General features: G+C 53.3%; 1 protein-coding gene across 4 annotated transcripts; it reads right to left on the reverse strand.

The window, feature by feature from the left end:
• Positions 1–1280: 1280 nt before the first annotated feature.
• On the reverse strand, positions 1281–18277 carry ADGRG5 (adhesion G protein-coupled receptor G5). 4 transcript variants are annotated; one of them, XM_038530955.1, is made up of 13 exons: positions 18137–18277; positions 11266–11367; positions 10996–11074; positions 10188–10344; positions 9503–9619; positions 8943–9056; positions 7073–7225; positions 6180–6301; positions 5641–5912; positions 5213–5542; positions 4763–4880; positions 2194–2471; positions 1281–1827 (listed from the first exon to the last, which is right to left on the reverse strand). In XM_038530955.1, exons 2-13 carry the CDS (start codon positions 11327–11329, stop codon positions 1727–1729), a joined length of 1905 nt encoding a protein of 634 aa, XP_038386883.1. In that variant the 5' UTR covers positions 11330–11367; positions 18137–18277; the 3' UTR covers positions 1281–1726. The 4 variants fall into 4 exon arrangements, with proteins under 4 accessions (XP_038386883.1, XP_038386885.1, XP_038386886.1 ...); XM_038530957.1 differs by lacking the exon at positions 5213–5542; XM_038530958.1 differs by lacking the exons at positions 4763–4880; positions 5213–5542.
• Positions 18278–20705: the final 2428 nt, after the last annotated feature.

Here is a 20705-nt window from a genome sequence, read left to right on the forward strand (position 1 = left end):
GTGCCTAGCCTGGGCCTGTCGGGTTGAGCACACCCAGGCCTGGAGTTTAGGTGGCTTGTCCTCTGCTAATGATATAGCAAAAATACTGCTGATAAAAATTATAACCATTTATTGAGCACTTACTACTTGCTAAGCCTCTTTATAAAATAGGCCCCACGACTGTCCCTATTTTAGAGATGGGAAAACTAAGGCACAGAGAGCTTGAGTGGCTTGTCCCAGTCACCAAGCTAGCAAGTGGCAGGGCCATTGGAACCCAGGCAGTCTGGCTCCAGAGCCTGCAGCCCTCACTGCCTGGCAAAGGGCTATTTGCATCAAGAAATGAACACGGGGCAGAGGATCTCCCTGGGAGAAAAGGGATCCAGCTCCAGTTCCCTCACTATGCCATCCAAAGTCAATGTCACCCATCTGGTGGCCTGGAGCGGGGCCCTGAGAGCCTACCCCAGCCCGCAGCTCCGGGGCCAGATATGCCCAAGCCCCCACGAGCCAGAGCGGGCAGCTGCATCAGGAAAAGAAAGGGCCGTGTGAACAGTGTGAGAATTCTTCCTTCAATCACGCAGCAGGAGCAGTCCTGGAAGCAGGGCCTCTCCATCTGGTTTGTCATGTCCGCAGACCGGCGACAATATTTCCAGGCAGGATTTGTGAGCCGAAGGCTTCTGAGCACGGCCCAACAGCTCTCCCTGGTGTGTGGCCTGAGAATGCAGCTGGCTTCGGGAGCCCGCTCCCTCTGGTCTGGCAGGCAGGTCAGGAGCCAGGGGATTCTCTACAGCTACAGCCTGAGCTCGGGTTTAGACTCCATACCTTCCCGACCAGGGGAAATTCAAACCTGCCCAGTTATCAAATGGCCAGGTCACGGGCCCGGCTGGCTCAGGTGGAGGGGAAAGGGGCTCCTTTCCTCCTGTCCCCAGGAAGCCCGATAGCCCAATGCTGGTCTACATGGTCCATGGGGGTCTTGGGACCACTGGGGGAGGCGCCTCTGGGAAGGCCTTCCTGATCTTTAAGAAGGATGGGCTTGGATTTGGAGGCCATCAAAATTTGGGGGGGCTAAAAGGAGAAAGGCCTCAGGCATAGGTGGGTGAGGTCTCTGACACTGGGTGGGACTCAAAGCTCTGGGCTGGAGCCCCAGGCCAGGATGTGTGTGGTCTGACCCTCCCCAGAAGGAAGGAGATGGGGCCCAGCAGGAACTTCCAGGGGAGATGAGCAGAAACCCCTACCCCGCCCCCCAACCTGACACCTCCAGCAGGCAGTTGGAGGTAACAGCATCCACGAAGACATTCTTTCTCCCTGGTCTCATTCAGTTTTCACAAAGCTCTCGGGTAAGGCAGGACCGGAGCTGTCAGCCCCATGTCCCCATGTGGAAACCAGTCAGTGAGGATGACAGGCCCAAGGTCGTACAGTAAGACAGAGTCCAGCCTTGCAGTATGGGCTCCTGACTCCCAGGCCAGCCTCTGCCCACAAGCCTAACCAGGGCTAACCGGGCCCAGGCACCAGGGCAATGTTTGCTGGCCCCCAGTGGGGTTGGACCTGTCCTGGAGCAGAACGCCAGTGGAGGCAGGGCAATGCCCTGACCTCTGGGCCTGGGGAAGCCATGGAGGCTGAAAAGTCTCCCTGGAGGCCAGGGAGGGCTCTGCCATCCAGCAGCCTTGCCTGCCACTTTTTCTGGTAGAGGCCAGAGTCCTGGGCTGCAGGTAGCCAGAGAGGCCACGGGTTCTGGGCAAGGAGCCCCAGACTACTTCATGGTCTGGGAGGAGCTGAACGCCTCCATCTCAGCCTCGGCCTCCGCCTCCGCGTGGTACCTCTGGGAGCAAAACCACAGGAAGAGGAAGAAACCTGGAAGGCAGAAAGGAGTCAGCAGGAAGCTGGAAGCAGCAATGTGGGGCCTCACCCAGAATTCAGGGACCACCTCAGTGTGGGGGAGTTGGGCTTCCCCAAAACCCAGGAGTAATGCTCAGAGTCCCCCACCACCACCACCACTGTGGAAGCTAGAAGGGGCAGAGGCTGGAGGACCAGAAGTAGGTAGGCCAGAGGGTGCTTTTGTGCAAATCAGGAGGAAGGACAGGAGAAGCCCCAAACCAGCTCAAGGCGATGGGCTTGAGGCAAGGGGCTCGATTTCAGCCCCTGACTTGCCCCCTGGAGCAGTCAACATGTGGGGGGCACCACCCCCGGGGCTTCCTCCACGTTGCCCACGGGCCTTACCGTAGAGTGAGTTGAAGGTGGTGAAGAGGAAGAGCTGGGGCAACAGGAAGACACCGAAGGAGAAGAAAGCCAGGGCCCAGGTGGTGCCCAGCAGCATGGTGAGGCCCAGCACGGTGACGCTGTCCCGGCAGGCGCGGGGGCTCTGCACCTCCTCCCGGGCCCGCAGCTGGTGCAGCAGCCGCAGCGCCCAGACCAGCACCACCAGGTTGAAAACAGACGTGAGGCCACCGTAGCCCATGACCAAGATGTTGTGCACCCAGGGGTCCCGCACCCAGCATCTGCAGGGGAAGGGGAAGCGCCAGGGTGGGCGTGATCCCAAGGCCGGGGCGGGGGCACCGGGGGAGGGGGCCGGTCTCTGGCCCCTGGATGGGGTTTTGTCTTCCTGTCCAGACCGCTGGTTCCTGTCTGACCACAGGTGCCGTGGAGCTCTGGGCCTGGCTTCCCGGCCCACCTGCCACATTGGCCCCCTGCCTGATGCCCCCTCTTCCAGGCACACAGGGCTCTCTCATGCCTCCATGCCTTTCCCCACCAGAAAGCTCTTCCTCCCCTCCCTTCTCCATCCTATTTCTATCCCCTTCCATGGCCAGCCCCGCTGCCAATTTGTATGATACTCTAGCAAATCACTGGCCCAGGGCCCTCTTTCCTGGAAACTTCTCCTCCCACCCACCACGAGGTCAAAACCATCTCACCACCATCTCTGTGCAACGGGCTCCCTGCTCCAGGACCCCTCCCCACCTAGACGAAGCAGATGTGCCCCACTCTGAGCCATAGCTGTGGCACCTCAGGGTGGCCTGGTGGAGGGCCACTCCCCCCATGGGGACAAGGAGGAGAGTGGGTAGCAGGGAGATGCTACCAAGGGCTGAGAAAAGAGCAGAGGCCTGGCAGGGGCCCCAGCCCTGCTCCTAGAGCCTCCCTGAGGTCTTCACACCCTTTGCTTCCGCAGGACACCTGTAAGACAGGTGGTGACTCTTTACCTAGTCAGACACCATGTCACAGGCTTTCTGCGGATGAGCCCATTCAGTCCTCATGATGACCCTATGAGGCAGGTGCATAGTCATCCCTGACCTCCAGAGGAGGAAACTGAGGCTCAGGCTTAGAAACACACACTAGTAAGAGGCAAAGGTGGGACCTGAAGCCCCCTGCTCTGAGCCCAGAACCTGTGCCCCTGTCATAGGCACCTGCTCTGGCCCCCGCTATGGGCTCCTCCTGTGGCAGCCACAAGGGGCCTTGAACATTATTTGGGGGATTTTTTCAAGGGTCCATAATCTCCTGTGTGGTCTGGATGGTTCCTTTCCACTGCTGCCTAACAGTCCAGCAGGGGTGGCTCTATCACAACTTATAAACCGGTGTCCTGCTGGTAGGCACTGGAGTCACTTTCAAGGGTATGGTTACTGTCGTCTGTGTTCAGGAGCATATATAGATGCAGTAAGGGGTTTTTGAATGCAGGAGAATAAAAGTCACGGTATCCAGGATGAGAGGGAGGGGGGAAGGAAGGGGGACTCAGAGAAGTGGGTTCTTAGAGTGGGGTATGCTGTGACAGCCTGGCGACAGTGTGCTTCCTGTGCCCACGTCAGTACTCTGGTCCCCAACACATATTAGATAAAACTAGATGGTTAAGGAGCCCTACCTAAGTCACACAGCCTCTGAGAAAGCAGCCTGACCCTCACAGAGAGGAATGAACCCCAACCCGCTTCCACTCCATGCCCAGAGCCCTCACTTCCCAGAAGCTGGGAGGGGTGGTGGGGGGCCAGGCTCTGGAGCCAGCTGGCCCGTGGCCAAGTCCCAGCTCTGCCATTGACCACCTGGGTTTCCTTGGGCGGGGTTCTTCAGCTGCCTGTGCCTCAGTTTCCCTAACTGTAAACAGAGGCTGACAATAGGCCCTACTCCTCGCTGTGATGTTTAAACAGTGTAACACACAAGGCCTGCCAGGGAGTCAGCCCTCAGCCAGTCTGGAGCTTGCCAGGGAAGAAAGAAGGCCGGAGGGCCAACCACTGAAGATGGGTCTACGGGGCTTGTTAAGCTACTCTCTATGTTGGCTGTGAAAAACTTCGTAACAAGAAAAAGGTAAATGTCTTAGGGCACAGGAAGGGGCAGCAGAGTCTGTCCCCAGGTCCCACCAGCACCCTCCCAACACAGACACCTGGGCCGAGCCCTGTCCCTGGGATGTCCCAGCCCCCACAGCACTCTCTCTGACTAGGAGGGTCTGAGGGCTGGCTGTGCCATCAGGCATGGGTAGGAGGAACAGGAGCCTAAGCAAGAGCAAGGTGGGGGCCAAGCTCACTGAGCAGGATCTGAGCTCTGCCAGGAGCCGGAGGCCCATGAGCAGGCACCAGAGTTCATGCCAGGGCTCCCTAGGGGTAGCCAGCTTTGAACAAGAGCCTGCCTCCGCAGGAGGCCTTGGGGATCCAGCAGAGGAGGTATAGCAAAGCCCATAGGAAGCCACCCCTCCCTGAGCCACAGCCCCCTCCTTGCCCCACAGCCAGTGCCCTGCCTATAGGACACCGTGTTCAGAGCCCCTGGGCCCTCCTTCCAGAGCCAGGGAGCCTGCCACAGCCCTGAGGGCACTCACATGGAAACGTTCCGGAAGGCTGTGTCATTTCCCTGGCTGTTGGAGAGTGGGATTGTGTGAGGTCCATACACTGAGTGCTGAGTGACAAGAAGGAGCAGCACCAGGAGGGCCGGGACCCCTGAGAGATGAGACAGAGGCTTGGGATCTGTCAGGTGACCCCAGAGAAGGGCTGGTCCTAGGTCCCCAGGGCCATTAAAACAGAATTCCACTGAGCAGGCAGGGAGGGGAAGGGATGGTTCTGAGCCCCAGCCCCTGCCATACAGTCCAACTTCAGAGCACTTAACCTGGAGGTCTTAGAGGAGGCTGCTTTCCAAGGTGGCGTTATGAGGGCTCTAGGGTGGGATGGTAGTGGCAGTAGCAGTGGGGAGATGGAGCTAATGGGACAGAGATTAGAGAAATTCATGAGGGAACCAAGATAATAAAGAGGGGCTAGGATGGTGATAGAGGTACCCATGAAGGTGGCGCAGAGATTGTGGTGAAGATGAGGATGGTGGTGATGATGGAGGTGGTGGTGATGGTGATGGTGGAGTTGGAGGTAGAAGTTGGAGGTAGTGGTGGCATTGATGATGGTGTTGGAGTTCCTGTGGAGATGACAGTAGAGGCGATGGTGGTGTTGGAGGTAGACGAGGTGATGGTGGAAGTGTTGGAAGTGATGGTGATGGAGGTGCTGGAGATGGAGGAGATGAGGTGTTGGAGGTAGAATGGGCGACAAAAATAGAGGTGCAGAAAGTAGAGGTGAGCACTGACAGGGATGACGAGCAGCTCTCATGGCAGTGGCCACTACGATGAGGAAGAGGAGAAAGAGAGGGCGAGAGTGGGTAGACGCCCTGTCTGGCTGGACACCTCAGACCGCAGGAGGGGAGGGAGGCTCTGCTCACCCCAGCCCACCGCGCAGAGCTTGAGCAAGTATCGGTGGATGTAGATGTTGTAGACACGCCCAAGGAGGAGGTAGAGGTTGAAGCCTTCAATGGCCATCCAGGTGAGGCAGCTGAGCAGCGCAAAGTGCATGATGGCAGCCAGTGCTTTGCACGCCGCCGTCTCGGACGTGGAGGGCAGAGCCAGCGAAGGACTCAGCAGGAAGGTCACATTGAGGAGCAGCACGGAGGCATGCAGGTTCATGTGGATACGTGTTATGGAGTCACCCTGCTGCCTGCGGGTGGAAGCATGGCCTTCCATGGCCTGGAGACATCACAAGCAGTGCCACCCCCCAGGGCTCATGGACACATAATAATGGGTACTACTGAGGCTGGGGTGGGGATGGAGATCGACCAGCAGCCACCACAGCACAGCTGCTCTCCTACCTCCCAGCCTCCACCCCCTGGAGAAACCCACCCCACTCTGGGGGATCAATTAGATAAGAAGGAGGGGTGCTGAGCAGCAGTGGGTAGGCAGGCCCAGCACGGGGGCAGGGGAATACCTGGCTTGGAAGTGCAGCAGCAGAGTGAGTAGTGAGGCCACCATGGAGATGCTGCAGCCCACCAGGGAGATGTACGTGAGAGGGGCCAGCAGCTCTTCAGGAATCGGAGCTGGAGAGAGTTGCTGCAGGAAGGAAAGGAGAGATGGGGGACAAAAGCATGGGAATGCCTTCCCCACGGTGACAGGGACCTGCTAAGACCTCAGCTCCAAACACCCCTGCCCCACACAAACCCCACCATGGTCTTGGCTTGAAAAGAAAAAAAAAGAAAAAAAAAAAGCCCAGCGGACACAGTGGCTTTTGCCCCCCTCAACTCCCATCTCTCCTTTCTCTATGAGAAGCTTCCCTCTCTCACTGTCTATGCACATGGGCGATCCCACCATGTGTGAACAGGTGTTGAACAGGTGTACCAGGCCTGACTTATCAGAGCCCTTCCTTCTCCTGCCCAGTAATTGGTCGAGGGGTGGGAATGTGACACACTCCCAAGCAGTGGGACTCCATCCCAAGACTAGCTGGCTGACTTGGGTAAGAGAAGCTCCCCTTCTATTGGCCTAAATAAGCTAGCAGGATATGAGCCTGGATTTGCTAGCAGCCATATTATTATCCTGTAGGGAAATCCTGTCTGAAGGCTAGGCCAGCACAAAGCAAGCACAGTTGGGAGATAGAGACAGAGCCCTGTCTTGGTGATATTGAGCATCTGGATCAAGCCATGCCTGAAGCCTAACATAGCTTCTTCAGCAACATGAGTTCATAAGTTTCTCTTTTCCTCTCCTTAAGCCCATTTGGGTTGTATTTTCTGTCCCCTACACCAGTCTTTGCTTTGGTTGCTCCTCTTGCCTAGACATGGGGCCCTTTCTAGCTTTGACTCCCCTCACCCAGACTGGATGCACACGTACCATGAGAACAGCAAAGTAGCTGAGGTGATTGCAGCGGCAGAGCACCTGGGAAGGTGAGGGCTGCTCTGTGCGACAGCCCTCAGAACTCCAGGCCCCCCAGTAATCCTTGCTGGCTCCTTCCTTCCAGAAGACACAGGTTGCTGTGTAGCCTTCCTAAGGAGAGAGGCTGGAGTTGGGTGCATCCAAGAGGTGTGGGGGAGGGCTGCGGGTCAGAGTCTGGAAATTGCACCCTTGTCAACATTTTACCAGGCACTGGCTGGGCTTTGGCATCAGACAGATCCAGATTCCAGCCTTGCCCATACTATGGACTCTCAGAGCAACCCGGGCAAGGGACCGAGCTTCTCTGAGCCTCAGCTTATTCATCTGCAAAGTGGAATCATCTATACCCAAGTCCCAAGGATGCTATTAAATTCCAGGCACCGAGGGATCTTGAATGTCCAGCTCTGGCTGGACAGTAGGTGCTCTATAATCAAGTGTCCCCTTTCCTCTCCTCCTCATGGGGAACAAAGATGGTGCAGACCCATATCCCCCAGGAGGGACACTCATCCATAGACAACCCTGATGCCAAGTCTTGCGGATGGAGGGATGGGAGGAATCACACAGGCAGCGCCATGGAAAACCACTGAGGCGGACACCTGGGTGGCTCAGTGGTTGAGCCTCTGCCTTTGGTTCAGGGTGTGATCCCGGGGTCCTGGGATCCAGTCTCACACTGGGCTCCCCACAGGGAGCCTGCTTCTCCCTCAGTCTGTGTCTCTGCCTCTCTCTGTGTGTCTCTTATGAATAAATAAAATCTTAAAAGAAAAAAGAAAACCACTGAGGAAGGGGCAGAGAAGTCCCAGGGAGGGAAGGGACACCCAGAGCACGGAGGTTAGAGGACACAAGCGGATTCCAGGGGAAGCAAACTGCAGGGGCAGAGGGCAGAGCAAAGAAAGAAAAGGATGATGGAGAAATTGAGAGTGGGGAGCAGTCCCGAGGAGGCTGATGGGAAGTCAGGGAAGAGCCTACGGGCTCTGGGCTTTTCAGAAATGCCAGGGCCAGAAGGGCAGAGGCATCAAAGCTTACACCCACCCAGCAGCCCTTCTCCCTTTCTCCAGGATCAGCTTCTGCACCTCCCTTGAGGACCCATGCCTCCCCCCATGCCAGGTCAGATGAATCCAGCCCAGTGCCTGAGCCATGTGACTCAGGCCTGGCCAATCCACACGTTCCATCAACTTGGTTCAGGGATGGACACATGACCCAGTCAGACATTTAGGACTCTATTCTGAGCCCCTGGTTTGCACTGATGAGGAAGAGCCTGCTGGGAAGAGGGGAGGGAAGTCCAGCACGTAAGCTGCCATCTGGCCAGAGCAGAGAGCCAAGGCAGAAAACCACTGCTGAGAGATAACAAGAGGTCGAGCCAGGATGGCATTGTATCAGCCCCTGGATCCAGTCATGCCTGAAGCCAGACAGCTCTGGGCATTTCATTTACATGAGCCGCTCAATTCCTTTTTGTGCTTAAGCTGGCTTGACTTGGCTTCATATCACTTGCAATTCCTGGAGTCCTGCCTGGGGGCCCCCCCGGGTGGCTCAGTTGGTTAAGCTCCTGACTCCCCATCTCAGCTCAGGTCTCCATCTCAGGGTCCTGAGCTCAAGTCCCACGTTGGGCTCCACACTGGGTGTGGCACCTACTTAAAATGAAAAAGCAAATCCTGCCTAAGTAAAACCTTCTCTCTCTGACTTCTTTGACAGGAGTTTTCAAACTGTGATAGGTTCGAAATTGTTCATTTTCAAAATGCTTCCACAGATTTGGGTTTAGTCAAGCCAATGTTCAACAGGAGCGAGCCACAAGGGGCAGGGGTGAGGTGGAAACGGGGGTGCCCCCCACAAGTACCAGGCTCCGGTTGTGCCAAAAGCTGATGTTGACCGGGTCCCTGAGGTTGTTCACATGTCCACGCCCCAGCTGGGCCCCCAGGACGTAGTTATTGAGCAGAGATGAGTTGGTGTTCTGGAAGGACAGCAAGAGAAGGGCTGACTGCAGGGGACACAGGGAGACCCCGGCTGAGGGCTAAGAGCCCCCTTCACCAGCCCCTCCCCCGGACGAGAGCAAGCAGGCGTGCCTCACATGTCCAGCGTGGGCCAGCCTCCCAGCCTTCACACATGCTGCCCCCTCCATCCCTCACCTCTCTGCCAAGTGCTGAGTACATTCTAGCTCAGCCTAACCAACCACTGTCCTAACTCACTTTCAGAGCCAAAGTTAAAAGGCACCTTTGTCTACCTCCCACTCAGTTACAGCACACACATAGGTTTCTTCTAAGTGGGCCTTCCCACGATTTTCCTAAAACTGAGAAGGGGCCATGGACGGTCCCACCTGGTGCTGGTCCCTGCCCAGAGGCTAGCCAAGGGCACAGATGCCCACAGCGCCCCCAGGAAGGGGCCCCGCAAGACACTGACCTGGAAAAAGTGGTCTGTGAAGAAGTAGATGCAGATGAGCCGCAGCTCCCTGGGGCGGGTCCTACAGGCGTCCTGGGTCAGCTCCGCGGGGAACTGCATGGCGTGGGGGACCCAGGCCTGTGGAGGGCAGGGACAGGCTGAGCCCGGTGTCCTCTGCCTCCAGAGCCGGCCCCAGAGCTTTCACTGCCCCTCTGTCCTTGTGAAGCCTTCCCGGCCTTATCCCAGGCGGGTCATTCCTCCAAGCCTCCACCTGCAGAGCTCTCTCCTCGAAGGCTGCACCTCCTCTCAAACTGGCCGAGATCCAGCCCTCCCTCCAGGCTGCCCCTGCCTTGAATTATTCCCACCCAACTGGGGCCCCTGGGGATGGAGCTTCTCGGCCTTCAGCACCCAGGCATTCCAAGGACGCTGGATCTCCTGGCCTCTCCTACAGCTGCCTCCCCACCCACAGACCTGCAAAAGCAGGAAGAGGACACTGCCCTTGAAGGGCCACAGGGTACCCCCTTTATCCATCATTTGCATGAGGAACATTAGCCCCATTTTACAGAGGAGGCAACTTACCAGGCTATGAGGGCAGACCAGATTAGTTTCAGGGAAGGAGGACGGGGAGTCCAGACCTTAAGGCCTTGGACGATTTTTTGTGGGGGGAGAGGCACTGGCTGGGCCCCATCCCCTGACCACCTCTGACCTGGGGGACCCGCTTCATGGTAGTGCTGTTCAGCGAGAGGCCGGCAAAGTTGCAGCCCAGCTTGAAGATCAGCGCCTGGATGTTGGGCGTCTGCAAGGTCAGGTTGCTGCCCCCAAAGCTGGCGTTCAACAGGCTGCACTCCAGGTCCCGGATGAGGCTGAGGGCGAGAGAGTTGACCAGGGTTTGTGGTAGGGCTTGGGGCAGGAGGGGCCCCAGGTGGCCGAGAAGGGCGCCCCCCCCAACCAGCATGGGCCACTCCCGTCTCCAGACCTTTGCACACAGTGTCCCTGGCACATCTCACCTCTCCATCTGCCTCATTCGCATCTCCTCATTACCTCACATTCTGGTCCAGGCTTGTTGGCACCTCCTTCGGGAAGCCTTTTTTGGGTGTTCTCTGCCAGCTGAGTGAAATGCCCCATAGTCCCTGTGCTTCCCTGGCCACTCATTCAGAGCTGTGAGGCCATCAGATCACAGAGCCACCCTGGAGGACCCAATCTGAGCCTTGGAGCTCCTTTCCAGAACTATGTAGAGACCCAGAATCCCACATCCAGTTGCATGGCATCCATAGTTAAAGGGCCCTCAACCAGGCAGCAGATTTGATGAGGGCAGGGCTACGTTTATCCTGCATCTCTAGAGCCTGGTGCCAGGCACACCGTAGGTACTCAATAAATGCAGGTTGAATAGATGGATTAATGCTCTACCCTGGACAACCCTGAACTGTACAACCCTGGACCACTGATTCAAGGCACAAGCTGGGTATGGGAGGCACAGCTGACTCTAGGCAGACAAGGAGGACCGCCCAACTCACCCAGGAAGAGAAATTGAGCTGCGGCTCCTGACCATCCTCTCCAGCTTCTTCATCCAGTGCAGGGGTTCTTGGGATGCCTCTGCAGGGAGCAGGTCAGACTTCCACTTTGGCCTCCATCCCTGGGCCTCCCACCCCAGCCTTGGCCTTGCTACTGCCCCTGAATGCCTCAGGGCCCCCTTTCAAGCTCCCTTGGTTTGAGGCATCCCCCTTTCACATCACAGCCAGGGGCCCGGGCAAGGATGGCTCCCCAGCTCAGTGGCACCTTCTTACCCATGGTCTCACTCTGAGCAGTCATGAAGCATAAACAGAGGAAAAAGACCCCCCAGGGATCCATGTCCTGGACCTCGTCTCTTCCAAGAACCAGCTCCCACCCTAGAAAAGATGCATGCCTTTGTCATCTTTGACAATGATCTCTAACTTCTAGGTGTCTGGCATGTCCCAAGGGTAGGACATCTAGCATCTTTTTTTAATTTAAGATTTTATTTATTTACTCATGAGAGACACAAAGAGACAGAGGCAGAAGGAGAAGGAGGTTCCCTGTGGGGAGCCTGATGTGGGACTCAATCCCAGGACCCCGGGATCACGCCCTGAGCTGAAGGCAGACGCTCAACCACTGAGCCACCCGGTGTCCCTGACAGCTAGGGTCTTAATTGATCCTTGTTACTTCTGCATTTCACAGATGGGGAAACTGAGCTTCAGAGCACAAGTGGTCTTGCTCTGCCTGAGGCTCCCTGAGCCAGGTCTCTGTGACTCCAGAATCCCTGACCCTTTGTCCAGAAATGACTGTCATTAGCAGCTCTGCCTGAGTCACCCCCTCTCTCCCAAAATGGCCTCTCTGGGGGCTTCTCCACAGCCCTGACTCTACCCAGCAGGGGAACCTGCTTGGGAGCAAGCACCATGGAACCCTGTGCAGTTCTGTCATTAATTCACCATGTGACTTTGAGCAAGGGTCTGTCCCTCCCAGCCTTCATTTTCTGTGGTTTTGAAATAAATAAATAAACTTTTGCTTTAAACATAGCAAAATTATGTCAACATCCTGAAACTCCACTAAAATGAGAATGGGTAAATAAAATGGACACAAAGCCACAAAGACAGAACAAAGGGAAAGAAGACAACAGCAAGCAGGAGGCTCCAAAGCAGGTGGCCACATGGTAATAAACTTAGCAGACTATAAAAAGTTGAGCCCAAGTGCCTACATGGTGGGGAGAGATATGGTGTGAGGGGAGGAGGGAAAGGGATGGGGAGAAGCCTCACAACCCCAGAGAACACTTGAGAACTAGAAGCATCGAGAACCTCTGAAAGCAGGGCAAGGAGTGAAACCCCAAAATGAGGGATGGATGGTTGTGAGTCTTTTTTTTTTTTTTAAGAGAGAGAGAGCACGCGTGCACATGTGTAAGTTAGGGGCAGGAGGCAGGGGCAGAGGGAAACGGAGAGAGAGAATCCCAAGCAGTCTCCACGCTCAATGAAGAGTTCAACTCAGGACTCGATCCCACGACCTTGAGATCATGAGCTGAGCTGAAATCAAGAGTACAACGTTTAACCAACCAAACTACCCAGGCGCCCTGGTCATGAGTCTTTAAAATGACCAGCTGAGGCCCCAGATCCCCTCCGCCACCTGGAGACCACTGTCACCACCCTTCCACCCTCCACCCCACCCCAACATAAAGGTCATTCCCTGGAGACAGTGCCTGATAGAGAATCCGAGGGGAAGGATGGGATGCCATCCAGGCTTAGAAAAATGAAGCCATACCCCTTCCCCACTTCCACCTCCAGTCAGCTTCCCAAAGCCTATGGCAGCCAGGGGATGATGCTCTATGGCAGCAGAAAATTCTTCTCTAAAGAACTGGCTGTTCCAAGAAAGGTATCCTCTAGGGCAGTCCCGGTGGTGCAGCGGTTTGGCGCGCCTGCAGCCTGGGGTGTGATCCTGGAGACCTGGGATCTAGTTCTGCATCGGGCTCCCTGCATGGAGCCTGCTTCTCTCTCTCTGTCTCTATGAATGAATGAATGAATGAATGAATGAATGAATGAATAAATAAATAAATAAATAAATAAAAGAAAGGTAGCCTCTAGCTATGGATGTTTTGGTATTCCTTAATGAAATGGCCAGGACTAAACTTAGGTTAAAGCTTTACCAGTCATCATCCCTGATAAGCAGTTGTGCCTTAGCGCTACTCCCCCCAGTTGTTGGCTGGACAGCAGGACCAGGCTATATCCTGTCCAGAAGGCAGTGGAAAAAAAGAAGCTTCCAGGATGGAGGCCTCATCAAATAATAGGAGAAGGAGGAGACGCTGCAGATTAATTGGGTGAAGTGGGGATGCCTGGATGGCTCAGTGGTTGAGCATCTGCCTTTGGCTCAGGGCGTGATCCCGAGGTTCTAGGATCAAGTCCTGCATTGGGCTCCCTGCATGGAGCCTGCTTCTCCCTCTGCCTGTGTCTCTGCCTATTCTCACAAATAAATGAATAAACTCTTTAAAAAAAAAATGGGTGAAGTGTACACAAAATCTTCGTGTACTGTTTTTTTAAACCTTCTGTGAATTTATCATTGTTTTCAAAAGTAAAAGTTCAAAGTACAGTCCAATAGATTACCATTTCACTATGAAAAATTACAACACAGATAGTAACATAAAAGGGAGCAAAGTATATCCATTGCACAGAAAGCACAAGTTGAACATAACACACAGAATATAATCACATGTACGGAAATTTATGCTGATATACGTGTTGAAGGCTAGGAGGGTATCTGGAAGAATGGTTGCCAAAATGTTGATAAGGTTATGTGGAGAAGGATTACTTTCTTTTTTAGGTTTTCCATATAGTTCGAAATTTTTTTAAAGATTTTATTTATTTATTTGAGAAAGAGAGAGCACAAGCAGGGGGAGCAACAGAGGGGGAGAGAGAAGCAGGATCCCCACTGTGCAGGGAGCTCGATGTGGGGCTTGATCCCAGGACCCTGTGATCATGACCTGAGCTGAAGACAGACATTTAATTGCTTAATCAGCTGAGTCATCTAGGCACCCCACAGTTTGAATTTTCTACAACAAACACGTATTACATTCACAAGGTAATTGAAAACAGTTTTTTTTTGAAAACAAGTTTTTAATGCTTAGAATTTTTTTAATGTTCCAAATGACTAGCATTATGGAAAAAAATAGTGGTGGCATATTTTTTATGAAAAAAAAAAAACATGTTGCAAAGCAATGTAATCCAATCCTCGCAATAGTCACATTTCTTATATATGCAAGATCTGAAATATGAGGTCACTTCTGGGTGGTGAGATTCTGGGCCTACTTGTTTTAGGTGCCTTATTTCCTAATATTACCCCATATATTATAGTTATATGCTTCTCAATTTTTCTTTACTCTTCTCATAGTGGTTTTTGTTTCTTAAGTAGACTCCAGGCCCAGCATGGAGCCCAGCACAGGACTTGAATTCACAGCCCTGAAATCAAGACCGAGCTAGGATCAAGAATCAGATGCTTGACCAACTGAGCCACCCAGGGGCCCCTACTCTTCAGATAGTTTAAAATTTTACATCTTTCAAATCTAAACAATAAATAAGTCCACAAAGGCATAAAAATCGCAAAGTATCCCTCCCTCCTGTGTCACCCAACCACTCCCTTCCCAGCTAGTCACCCCAGGTAACTACAGCTATTAGTGTTTTGTGAATTTTCCCAAGTATCAAAGAAGTAAAGCATATATGACTTTCCTCATCTTATTTTATTTTTTAATTATTTAAAAAGATTATTTATTTATTTATTCATGAGAGAGGCAAAGACACAGGCAGAGGGAGAAGCAGGCTCCCTGCAGAAAGCTGATGTGAGACTCCATCCCAGGACCCCAAGACCATGCCCTGAGCCAAAGGCAGATACCCAACCACTGAGCCTCCCAGGCATTCCTCTCCTCATTTTATTAAAAAAAAAAAAAAAAAAAAAAAAAAAGTAGCACCCTCTCTACTGTTCTGCAATTCGTTTTTTCGCTTGAAAATACATCTTGGAGAGCTTTTCTTTTTCTTTGTAAGATTTTATTTTTTTATTCATGAGAGACACAGAGAAAGGCAGAGACACAGGCAGAGGGAGAAGCAGGCTCCATGCAGGGAGCCCGACCTGGGACTCAGTCCCGGGTCTCCAGGATCACGCCCTGGACTGAAGGCGGCGCTAAACTGCTGAGCCACCTGGGCTGCCCTTGGAGAGCTTTTCGTAGCAGTACCTGGAGCTTCCCCTTTTTCTTTTACAACTGCATAGTCTACGATTGGAGGGATAAGCCTTAACTTATTCAGCAGGTGCCTCAGAACTGTTGGTGGTGTGGGCTCTGGTCTTTGGTTCTTTATAACAGTACAGCTGTTCTGATGTTATTTCCCAAGTGTGCAAGTTCACGGTCTGCCCTTTTTTTTTCAATGCCTGATTCTTCCTTATCTTCTCGAAATTCTTTCCATAATAGGGAAATCAGCTCATTGTCTATTATGTGAATTGCAAATCTGTTTCCTAGTTTATCTTTTGCCTTTTAACATTACATATGGTCCTTTTGCCATGTAGAAGTCTTTTTTTATATGCATAATTTTTGTGTAACCAGAATTATCAGTATTTTTCTCTTTTGGCTTCTGGATTTTGAGTCATAGCCTTAAAAAGGCGTTCCAATTATGAAGGATTTCTCCTAAGTTTCTCGTAGTACTTTTGAGGTTTCATTGTTCACATTTGGGACCCCTTGTCCATTTGCATCGACCTGGAGTACAGCATGAGATGGGGATGCGATTTTTTTTCTGGGTGGTCCCAACCATTTGTCTTAACACTATTTATTAATATATGTGTTTATTTGAAAAGAGAATAGAAGGGCGCCTGGGTGGCTCAGTTGGTTAAGCATTCAACTCTTGGTTTTGGCCCAGGTCATGATCTCAGGATTGTGGGATTGAGCCAGGCTCCATGCTCAGTGGGGAGTCTGAGATTCTCTCTCTCTCTCTCTCTCAAACATGTAAATAAATCTTTAAACAAAAAAAAAAAAAAAAAAAAGAGGGCAGCCCCGGTGGCTCAGCGGTTTAGCGCTGCCTTCAGGCCAGGGCGCAATCCTGGAGTCCCAGGATCAAGTCACATGTCGGGCTCCCTGCATGGAGCCTGCTTCTCCCTCTGCCTGTGTCTCTGCCTCTGTGTGTGTGTGTGTGTGTCTCATGAATAAATAAATAAAATATTTTAGAAAGAAAGAGAGAGAGAGAGAGAGGGAAAAGGGAATAGAGATTTTGGTTGGAATCATGGAGTGCTGGGTTCTTACTCATTTGGCCACTTAGTTATTTATTAAGCTGTGTTACCTTGAGCAGTCCTCCCCCTCACTGTGTGAATAGGGAAACTGAGGCCCAGACAATAATGTGGATTTGACCTCCAGGGTCTGGACCGTAAGGCCAGGACCCCAGGGCCTTGGCTACCCTGCTCTGTGTTTACAGAGAGAAGACAGGTCTAACCCCACCACCAGCTGAAGTAATCAAGGCCAAAGCAGAAGTGACACCTCCTCCAAGTACCCCAAATAGCTACGGTTTCCACTCCCTTTCCCAGGGGCAAACCACAATCCTCACTTCTGCTTGAGACTTCCAGCACCCCTCTCCCTAGCCCTTCCGAGAGGCCACCGTGTATTGTCACCCCACATCCTCATCTCTCTCACCATCCACATTACAATTCATTATCTGGGGCTCCCTGGGAAACAGAATCCCTTACTTGATGTCCAAGATGGTTCCAGTTGATTGTGGGGAACCTGGGAACCACACAAGAGTTTGCCTGGGCTTACAGCAAGCCAGTCATCAAGCCGGAGATCAAACCCAGAGCTCCAGACTCCAAGGCAAGTGCCCTCCCCATGCAGGGCACTGCTGCCTCCCAAAGATAGTTGGGCAGCTGAGTCGCTCTACAGATGAAGAAAACTCTTATCTAGGCCAAAACAGATGAGGAAACACGCAGAGCCTTTGGTAGATGCAAATTTGATAACCAGTTCCAGTATTCATTGCCTGGGCTGTGACACTGGGCAATAAGTCCACTTCTCTGTGCTTCATTCAGGGTTTCTCATCCATTAAATGAGACCAAGGAGACCTATTTCCCAGGGAGAGAGACTCAGAGACATTTCCACAATCCTCACTGCAAATTCAGGGCTCTGACCCAAAGCCCCAGCCAGAGATATATCTAAGCATAAGACTTGGGACCCCCTGCCTTCCTCCCTGAGGCTGACCCTGCACCCCATCCCCCTGCTGCCCACGCATCTCCAACAGTACCAGGCCTGCTGAGTTGGTCACACTCCTGAACATGGCCCCATTGCCCCTTCCAAGCAGCTACTCCTGTCAACCACAGGCTGGAGCCCCCACCGCTGGCCTCACCCTGGCCTGGGTGAGGAATGGATCCCTGGTCTCTGCAGGAAAGCCCTGGAAAGTACCGTTCTCACCCCTATTTTACAGGCAGGGGAAGGGAGGCCCAATAGGGAGTCTGTGACCAAGCCAGCACCAGAGCCTAAGACAAACCATCCCAGGCTCCAGTCCAGGTCATTCTGAGAGCAATGGCACCTGCTCGCATCTGCCCAGTACAAACTTCAGCAGGCCCTCCCCCACGTCATCTGAGGTACAGGTTACCAGACTAACCCCATTTCACAGATAAAGACACTGACATCCAGAAAAGTCTAATAACTTGCCCTAGGCCAGCGTGGGGAGCTAGGATTTATACCCAGGGCCTAACCACTACTTATTTTAAATTGCTCTTTAAAAAATAAATAATTGGAAGGGCATCTGGGTGGCTCGGTAGGTTAAGCATCTGCCTTCAGCTGAAGTCATGAGGAGGTTTCCTGCTCAGCAGGGAGTCTGCTTCTTCCTGTCCTTCTCCCTCTCCCTCCACACTTCTCCCCCTGCTCATGTTCTCTCTCTCTCAAATACATAAGTAAAATCCTTTAAAGATAGATAGATAGATAGATAGATAGATAGATAGATAGATAGATAGATAGATAGACAGTCTTCCATATTCCCAGAGATTTGAAGTTGCCACCAGAGAGTGAAGGGGATAAGGGTGGTCCCCAGCTTGCTGCTCCCAGGATGTCACTGATCCTGGACCCACCAGGGCAGTGACATGCCTGATGCCTGCTGGGGAACTGGCAGAGAGGTGGAGGAGGGGGGAAGAGAGCCAGCTGACCTGTGGAGCCGCTGCCGTCCTGCTGCTGTACTGCTGCCACCGGTCTGTCTACGTGAAGAAAAGGAAGTTGGATGTGTGTGCCGGGGCCACCTCTCTGTGTCGCTCAGCCCCAGCCCTCCGCCCTCTCCTGCTCTCTGCTCTCTTCACCCCGCAGCTGCACGCCACAACACGCTCTCACTTCACTTCTTCTTTCCCCGTCAGCAGCCTTTTTGCTTCCTCTGAACTGGCAGCTGGGCCCAGGGCCCCTCTTGCTCTCATCCCACCCCACCCCCGCCCTATGCCTTCAGCACTTTCTGAGGATGGCTACACCTTGTAGAGGTAGCTGGCCTCAGTGGGGAGGGGAGGGAGGGCTGGCCCACAAGTCACCCCACAAGGTTTCAGAACTCATCTCTGCTGTCCACCGCTTCGGCTTCAGTTTCCCCACCTTCAGAAAAGAGAAGATGATCCTGGCCTGACCTGACAATCAATGGGGCTGACGTTGGTCACAACCTCAGGCCAGGGCTGGGTCCAACTGCCTGGGCTCAAATACCAGGCCTGTCATCTACCGGCCAGGGGACTTTGGGCAAGTGACTAAAACTCTCTGAACCTCAGCTTCCCCTCTAAAATGGAGATAAGGCGGACTCAGTTGGTGAAGCATCTGCCTTGGCTCAAGGCGTGATCCCGGGGTCCTGGGATCGAGTCCCACATCGGGCTCCCTGCAGGGAGCCTGCTTCTCTCTCTGCCTGTGTCTCTGCCTCTCTCTCTGGGTCTCTCATGAACAAATAAAATCTTTAAATAAACAAACAAACTAGATCTTTGAAAATAAATAAATCAATCAAATGGAGATGAGACAGTACCACCTCAGCGTAGTGTGACGCTTATGAGAGGTCACGCTGCAAAGTCACCGGAAGCGCTCCATAAAGGCTGCCCGTTTCACAGATGGGGAGTTTGAGGCCTGCAGAAGACAAGAGCCTAGCCCAGAGTTACCCGCGCAGAGCCCTCTGTAGAAAGGCCTCACTGCAGGCGCCTGGGTGGCTCAGTTGGTTAAGCATCTGCCTTCATCTCAGGTCATCATCCCAGCGTCCTGGAATCAACCCCATGTCAGGCTCCCTGCTCAGCGGGGAGCCTGCTCCTCCCTCCCATTGTGCTCTCTCTCTCAAATAAATAAATAAGAATCTTTGAAAAATAAAAAAGAAAGAAAGGCCTTCCTCCCTGGGAACAGAGCTCAGATGTGATGTGGACAGACTGTGGCTGGAAGGCTGGTCAGCCTGTCCTGCTCCAGCCACTTCTTCTGCAGAACCCCAAGGGGAAAGAGACATGTCGTGTGCTTCAGTGGGAAGCAGGGTGCCCTCTCTCACCCAGCCAGACTCCCTGGGAAAATTCCAACCTAGGAACGTACTTTCCTACCCCCAGGGTGAGAGGGGGAGACAGCAAAGTGGAGAAAGCAGGCAGCCCCCAACAGTCTCTCTTTCTCCCCACCTTGCAGCCCTGTGGGCACCGACCCACAACCCACAGGTAGCTCCAGCCTCTGTGGGAAGGGGGAAGAGAGCTGCACCTCGGAGGGCAGTGGGATTTTGGGGAAGCACAGGCCCATGTCCCCAGGCCTCCCACTGTAGCTGCAGTGCAATGGCTTTGCAGGGACACCTACCCCTCGGCTACACTCCAGCTGGATGACTTGGGCAAGCCTTTGCCTCTCTCTGCACTTAGGTTTTTTGGGGCCATGACCCAGATCATGACCTCCAAGCCCTTCCTTCTGAGGCCTCCTAGCTACCTCTAGATTTACAACACCAGCAGGCTTCCTCCTCTTGCTGTTTGCTAACCCAGGCAACTGCTCTCGGGGCCCAGGAGGAGGCCCCGCTCCCCCCAAAGCCCCTCTGTTTTCCACCTGGGATCTGTGCCAGCCTCACTATGCCCTGCCTCAGGTGGAATGCTGGTTTTAATCTACCCTGCTCTCCAGACCCTGGAAGTCACCGCCAAGACACTCCCCAGCTCAAAAGCCAGCAGTGGCTTCCTATTGCCTTCATGGTCTAGCCCCATCCAGCTTCTATGTCCACCCTGTTCTGGATGAGTTTGCCGTGTTCACACCCATCTTCCTGCTCTGTCCCAGCCACAACATACACATGTACTGGGCAGGACCCCAACTCTTCATCCTTCAAAGGCTCAGGGGCAGCTCTGGTCGTGCTTCCCCTTGGAAGGCTGCTCTACCTCCAACTCCCCTATAAAACATTCCAGATGCTTCAGCTTTAGAAGCACGCCAGTCCCTGTTCAGCGCCCCCAGGCAGGGAGGGAGGCAGCAAGCCACCTCCTGCTCCCCACTCTGGGATAGCCACACACCATCTCTAGTGAAGTGTCTCTCCCCATGGGGCTACTCACCCTGTGATCTGCAAGAGGACGATAAGTGGGACCCCCCAAACAGAACATACATAAATTTAGTCTCACCATGAAAAAAGTCATTTACTTTTCAGTGTTTTTCAATCCTGGCTGCATCCAGGAGAAGCCTTCGTTTAGGGCTAAATTTTCTCTAACTCTTCTCTACCATTGCCCCATATCCTTATTTTTTCATTCTTTGACCTTTTATTGGACACAGAAA

This window comes from Canis lupus, chromosome 2, assembly GCF_011100685.1.
Source record: "Canis lupus familiaris isolate Mischka breed German Shepherd chromosome 2, alternate assembly UU_Cfam_GSD_1.0, whole genome shotgun sequence".
NCBI classification, from domain to species: Eukaryota; Metazoa; Chordata; class Mammalia; order Carnivora; family Canidae; genus Canis; species Canis lupus.

Bases quoted from the DNA above. Each gene is read 5' to 3' on its own strand.
- ADGRG5 (XM_038530955.1), bottom strand. From the start codon at position 11,329: ATGGATCCCTGGGGGGTCTTTTTCCTCTGTTTATGCTTCATGACTGCT. The intron at 9,620-10,187 runs GTCAGAGGTGGT...TGCCCTCCACAG, and splicing joins CCATGAAGCGGGTCCCCCAG to GCCTGGGTCCCCCACGCCAT. The intron at 4,881-5,212 runs GTACCTCTATCA...CTCATCTCTCAG, and splicing joins TCTCTGCGCCACCTTCATGG to GGGTCCCGGCCCTCCTGGTG.